At 41.6% G+C, this 7,156-nt stretch overlaps 1 protein-coding gene across 1 annotated transcript; it reads left to right on the top strand.

Moving 5' to 3' along the window:
- Positions 1 to 1,047: 1,047 nt before the first annotated feature.
- FOXL3 (forkhead box L3) lies at positions 1,048 to 3,013 on the top strand. The gene is made up of 3 exons (XM_065645077.1): positions 1,048 to 1,156; positions 1,928 to 2,096; positions 2,446 to 3,013. The coding sequence occupies exons 1-3, from the start codon at positions 1,050 to 1,052 to the stop codon at positions 2,926 to 2,928; spliced, it is 759 nt and encodes a 252-aa protein (XP_065501149.1). The 5' UTR covers positions 1,048 to 1,049; the 3' UTR covers positions 2,929 to 3,013.
- Positions 3,014 to 7,156: the final 4,143 nt, after the last annotated feature.

The following is a 7,156-nucleotide window of genomic DNA, read 5'->3' as shown; positions in this document are numbered from 1 at the left end:
CTCTTTTCCAATACCCATTTCCTCCTGGGGCTAGTTCCTGGCACAGAGCTGTCTTCAAATAATTTAATTATCATGTGGCATACACCTTTTTAGTCCCCCTCTGAAATGGTGTGTGGTGCCTTTGGTTCACATCACTTGTTGGAAAACACTCCAAAGCATTGAAAAACTATTAAATTGTTACAGTATTGGATGCCAACACACGGGGCTATTAGTCTAATTCATCCTTCAGATCAAAGCCCACACAGGCAGCTCTCCTGCCTACAGCTATTTTCCTTTTACTTTCCTGCTTGACAGTAGTCCCTCATATCCCTCTGTTCTACTTTCTTTGAACATACACATTTTCCTTTAGTCATGGAAATATAATTTATGTCTATTATACTGTATTATAGATTGCAGATCAGGACAAGCATGCATTACTGCCTGGAACGTCTGTTTATTGTACGATGGATTTCTAAAAATAAATAAATAAGAAAGCCACCCTGCTTCACTGGGGAGAGAAAAATCCAAAGGGAGAGGACTCGGGCTGGGGGGAGCTACACTCTGTTCTCAAAGTTTAATTTCCAAGTAGAGACCTTGAAGCACGATTTATTAACATCATGCTGTTTGCTTTTGTCACGTTGTGGTGGCGGGGGAAGCACTGGCCCCTCTCCAGCCCGGACCACCCAGCGAGCTGAGCGGAGCTACCGGCGGTGCACACCCCGGTTCAAAGGTTCACCCCCAATTCACCAGCTCCATCAGTCACCAGCCGCCTGGCTCCGCCACCCCATTGGAAGCAACAGCAATAACAACAATAACAACCACCCCCCCTAAAAAAAAAAAAAAAAAAAAAAAAATCCTAACAGACGGGCTGTCTGGGACGCGAGAATTGCAAAAACAATCCCCACCCCATCACGGAGAGTGTGTGTGCACGGAGGAGAGGGAGCGTGAGGAGGGGGGAGAGAGGGAACGAGACAGAGAGAGGGGAGGGAAGAAGGGAGGAGGGAGTCCAAGCTCTGAGAAACATCACTCCATCTCTCTCACTCCACAGGAGCTGAGCAAGGAGCAGGACGATGTTTGACAACACGCAGTACCCCTATAACTGCTTTAATTATGATGGAGATGACTATCCTACCTGTAGTTCTGATGAAGAGAAAAAATTCACCAGACCGGCATACAGGTAAGAAGAAGTTTTTCCAAGTTCCTCCATCTCCTAGGGAGGATTCTGAGCTCTGGGATGGTGGGATGACAGCTCTTGGGGGAGCGTTGGACCTCTCCCCAGGTGTGTGCAGTGGGTCTGGCCCCGGTGCAGGCACCGCAGGAGGCAGGTTTCCTCCCCTCTCCGTGTTTGAAGTGTTCATGATTTGTTTCCTCCTGTGTGGGGTTACAGCAACTGTGGCACGCTGTTGAGCCACCAGATCTCAGATGGTCTCCTCTGGCCTCCAGGAGCCCCAGGAGAAGGGGAATTAAATGTGCAATGTGCCAATGGGTGAACGGGATGCAGATAATTCCCGGTGTGGTGGGAAGATGCGCGGTGTAGGTGTTCATAGGGGCACCCAAGGTACTTTCCACGAGCAGGCAAGGTCTCCAGTGACAGTGTCTCTGAGTCTGGTCTGTCTCACTGCAGCCTTCCAGCTCAGGGAAACTTTCCTGATGGGGTTTGAGAGGTGGGTGATCTTTCTGTAATCCTGTATCTAAGCTCTCTGTGCTGAGTGCCAGGGCAAACAGCCCAGCTGGGACTCGATTGCCTGGAAGTAATGTCTGAACATCGCCCTGGGGGCTCGGGGCGGAGAGACAGTGACCACGGTCGTGACTTATCCCTGGGATGTCTTGGGGTGCAGATCCACCAGGACCAGCTTTGGAAGCATGATATAGGCACACATGCACCCATGTGGTCCTAAAAACTGAGTATGTAAGGAGATGGTGTAACAGTAAGTTTTCCTTTTTGCAGCTACATTGCCTTAATCGCAATGGCCATCCAGCAAAGTCCTTCAAATAAAGTCACCCTCTCTGGCATTTATGACTTTATAATGAAGAAATTTCCTTACTACAGATCAAATCAAAGAGCCTGGCAGAACTCCATCCGACATAACTTATCGCTTAACAGTTGTTTTGTAAAGGTAAGATCAATAACTGTATATTTACATACACACTGTGCATGGCTGAAAGAAAAAATTATGCAGGAATAATCTCATCACTAGGAAAGAAGGGAAACAAACAGCTGAGCTGCGAATCACTTAAAATCTCTCTGAGTTGTCAATTATAAAGAGTATATCCTTGTCTGATGCGTGCTAATAGATAGCAAATTGAAGAGGATGGAGTTTACATCCTATTCGTATAATGAAAGAGAACAGGCTTAAAAGTCTTGTCATATGTGTTTACACCATTCTTGAATGTAAATGAAATCAGATGTTAAGCAGCAGCATCTGTAACACATAGAAATACTGAACTGCCTTTAAATAAATACAGGTTCCCAGAACAGAGGGAAATGAGAAGGGGAAAGGAAACTATTGGAGCTTTGCAACGGGATGTGAATCCATGCTGGATCTCTTTGAAAATGGGAATTACAGGCGAAGACGAAGGAGGAGGAACGTGAAAAGGGAACATAAGGAGCAGAGACCAAGCAGAGGGAAAAGTCCTTCATCCCCCAAGATGTCTTCTGTGGACTATGCTTTAAACAACATTTCGTCTTCTGAAAGTAAACATGAAAGAATTGAATCGGGCCCAAGACTACTGGAGCCTCGTGGGTTTGCTCCTAACAGCATGACCAACCGACAGAGCCTCAGTAATTCCTCCTTAGCAAAATCAGATTCTGAAATTAAATTCAGCATCGATTACATCCTTTCAGCCCCTGACCCTTTGCCGGTCCTGAGATCTCAATATAATATGCAAGAAAGTAAATATCATCTACTGGAGACCCAGCAAATTAATCTCCAGTTCTGGACAATGTGATGTTACTTGCTCGTGGTAATAAAGTCTGAGCTGCAGTGTATTCAGCAGCCTCATGTCAGTGAAAATCAGCCACTTGCCTCCTCGTTTTCTTCCTGAGCAGCACTCGGAAAGGGTAACGGATTCACCAGCTGATACTCTGTCTGCACCCAAAGAACTTTGCTAAGATTAAAGCATAAATAACAGTTATCGACATTGGTTTTCACTATGCTCAAATTAATGAAATTCTAGCTTTGTTTTCTAAACTGTCATGGACATCATTTAACACCACGAAGAATTTCCTTTCCCAAGCAGAAGCTGTTAAAAAGAGACTTGCTTATCACTCGTTGCTTTATTAAAGACAACATGAATTTGATTCCACTTTCACTGGTGGAAATTAGGATTAATTCCACTGAAGTATATAGGTCAGAATTTAAGCTGATCTAAAACAGTGTAAGTCTGTCGACTTAGGCTGAGAATGTAAGTGAGGGGGAGGGCTTTATTTTCTTAAAAGGAATCACAGAAAATCACTCTGCCTTCCTTTTTTTTAAATTTTAAAATAATGTTTAAACTGTTTTGCAGCTTTAATTCATCATTAATTAGAAAATGTAGTTATTAGCAAGTGTTTAAATTATATTTTTATTGATATTGAGGACAGAGTTGTTTAGGTTGTTGAAGTGAAGTTGTATTCAAAATAATTCCAAGAAAGCTAATTGCAAGACTGTTGAGCTCTGATGAGTAATGTGACAGAGGCACAGGGCCTCTTAATGCCTTGGCTTTTAAAAAAAATAAACTTCTCCCCTTGTACTATCAGAAAGCTTCCTGAGATACTGCAGGAAAGTCCTTGAACATATTTCATTTAGCAAGTGTGAAGGGAGACCTGGCTTTGCAAGAAGCTGTATTCAGTGTTAACCAAAGCTAGAATTCCACCTGCCTGCTTTAGCACAAGTTGTGTATTTCTATTAAATAGACTTTTATTGATCCTTCTTGCAAGCAATTACCAAAGTGGTACTTGATGTGATTTCAGCAAAGCTGGTGAAATTTATATTTTACAGATAGCAATGTTAGATCATGAGCTTCATTTCTAAAGAAAGCTGTTTCATTACCATTTACATGCGGATGGGATATTTCAGAAGACAACCTGATGGACGGCAATGAACTATAATGAGCATTTAAGAACTTGCTTTTATACAACTTGTTCATGATGAATTGCTTCCCAGGACCTAACAGCAACATCAATAAAGACTCCACAAAGTCTTGCTTTTGGCTTGAATACTACAGTCTTCACCTACTGCAGGCAAAAGAGAAAAAGGCAAGGACTCTGGTGGTTTTAAGCAATTATATACAGAGAGATAAAATTATCTTTGCAACATGAACTAAAGGTAAATGAAGGCGTATGAGATAAGATTAAGCGAAATTGTGCTAGAGGTATGCTCAGGCATGACTTGAATTTTTATGCAGAAGCTTTGACATTTCACTAAGTTATTTTACATTGTGTCTAATATATACTGTACATTTATACTATATATTCTTATATATTGTTATTCAGAAAGGGAGCAATATCACCGCACTTATATGTTGTAAAAATGCATGATGTATGTTGTCATGATGCTCAAACTCCTGCCATATACTTAAAAATTTACCATCAGTGGTATTTCATACTGATCGGTAATAAATGCTCATTTTTTTTGAAAACTATAAAACTTGTTATCTTCAGGCATTTCCACAGCATACAAGAGCGTTTGTGTCTTTTTCAGAAAAGACAAAATGGAAAATCGTATCAGTTCCTTCACTGCATGTCTTCCAAACTTTGAAGCAATGATTTCTTGTGACCAAATTCTGCCTTCAAATAGGAGCTTTCAATTCTCTTTGAATCAATGGTTATTCTGGGTGACCATCTGAAAGTAAAATTTGACTCATTAGACCTGATAGATCTGCTGTTTACATTGATGTTAGAAAAAGAAGAAAACCTCCGGGGTCACTGGACGGATGGATTCTCATTTTAACAGGGACAAGAATTTGCTCCTTTGGTATTTATGCTTGGTAGTAAATTAGTGTGGGAAGAGCATGTCCTCATTTAGTACTTCAATGTATGCATGCACTCGTGGGTTGGTATGTGTGCACCTCTAGGATCCTACCTACATTTGTATATTCATGCTTTAAACACAGATTTTTTTCTTTATTGTTTTAAACATTGCAATGATGCTGTTAGGCTGATAGTTATAGTACACATCCACGGTATATTTGAAATACATATTTTTTGCTGTGAAATGCGTGAATATGATTCTTACTCTGTGTTCTTTGCTAATGCTGTCAGCAAAAGGTAACTCAATAACAGCAGAAGTTCTTACAGTGGGCTGCTGAGATCAATGGAGATGCAGTTATGGCTACTAATCAATATAGGATTAACGTATTAGGAAAGACAGAAATACACCCAGGTGGATTTACAGCAGATATATGAAACTATTTTCAGTAAGATTAATTAATATTCACAAATAGCCATGTTATTTGCTCATAGTAAAGTGCCTGCTAGGAGAGGATGTCATACCTGAGTTTCCCTAACATATAATCAAAGAAATTTGTGTACAAATAGGTGTTAACATTTGTTTTGCAAAGGATATCAATCATATTTCAAAAAATGAAGGGACGCATTTCAATTTGCCCAGTATATTATATTCTGACGACTCCAGAAAGGTTTCCAGCACTTAAAGTGAATGGCATTTAATATAGAACAACATAACAGGGGTGAGGGCTAGACGTGACCTTATTCAAATGTCGTAGCCATTACAAAGCCATTCCCAATGTAATTATAATTAAATACTTTATGCCTTTCTTGCAAATCCTCTGATCGATCATTGATATTAGCATTAATATTGTATTACCCCCAAGCAAATGTCTCCCACACAAGTGTTATGGATCACCAGGTTTCCATTAACAAAGTTGTGAGCTATTGCCATATGCTGGTCATGGATAAATTTACGTAAATTACCTTTTCTCCGGAAAGGGGGAAAAAGTCGAGGTTTTTTTACTTTTAATCCCTGCACTCTGAGTCTAGAGCTATTTCTTCAGCTCCATCACAGCCTGTCAGCCTCTTACATAAAACTATAATGAAAGAAAAAATAAAATCTCACAGGAATGTCCCTCTTTGCCCTGTTTTGAAGCAGATGAATATTCTCCAGATGTAGCTTGTTTGGTACACATGTTAAAAGCTGAGCTGAAGCCAGGCCTGAGCAGTGCGGGACAGGGGTCTGCACCCCACCAAAACCATCATCGGGCTGTTTAGGCAATGCACAGCAGCCAAAATGAGAAAAGGCATTGGTGTTTGGTTTAATTCCTCATCTCAAGAGGTCTTCCCTTGAGAGACCCTGAATGAGCCATGGATTTCCCCCTTGGGGGCCTGTCACCATCCATCCCAAGCCTGGGACGAGCCTACTGTCTTCTCCTTTTAGGATCATAAATACCTTTACAAAGGAAAGATGAAAGGTTTCTTTCTGGGCAGAAGCTAGGCTTGGCCTCACTGAAGGACCCTGGGGTGTTTTGTTTATTTATCCTTTAAAGGCAGGCTTCCCATGATTTTGATGGAGCAACACCAGGTTATTCTGCAGCAATTTGACTTCCAATGATTTAATTTCTTAGGCTTTTGTCACTGGTGTCACAGAAGTGGTTTTTGTACAGCAAGATGATGCTCTGCCTCAGATAACATCAATGCAGTCCAGTGGTTGACCTCACCTACGGGAACCTTCCCTCGGCAGAAACTCCTCATCATTATGGGAGCATTAATGCAAATCAGGATAGCTGAAAACAAACCGTTTCTTTGTCAGTAAAGCCAAGTTCTCCTATTTTTCTGCCTATCAATAGATCTTATTAGTCGAGACCCATTAACTCCCTATATAAACAGAAGCTGTGTTCAAAGAGCATTTGAAGGTCAAACCATGCTGGAGGGTCAACTCTCCCCATGCCTTTGCTTTGCTGCGGTCCATCTTGTTGCTTGGGCTGTCACAGCCTTCTTCAGCCACGCAGCAGGTTGGTCCTCAGCTACCTTGCAGAGCAATCTGCATGTTCCCTTCAAGCTGAATCAAGATTTTTGCACCATTTTCTGACCATGGCGCCTTTTCCTTCTGGATAGCAATTGCCTGTTCAGGTCCAAATCTTGTGTGTCCTGCCAGTCTCTACCAATAGAGGGGACACACTAGGAGGGAAAGGGATTTGGAGGGACAAGCCTTGGGGAAAAAAGCTCTGCTACATGTCTTCT

The sequence above is a fragment of the Caloenas nicobarica genome, chromosome 14, assembly GCF_036013445.1.
Source record: "Caloenas nicobarica isolate bCalNic1 chromosome 14, bCalNic1.hap1, whole genome shotgun sequence".
Taxonomy (NCBI): Eukaryota; Metazoa; Chordata; class Aves; order Columbiformes; family Columbidae; genus Caloenas; species Caloenas nicobarica.
The sequence above is the reverse complement of the archived record's forward strand: the minus strand, read 5'-3'. Positions and strand labels throughout refer to the sequence as shown.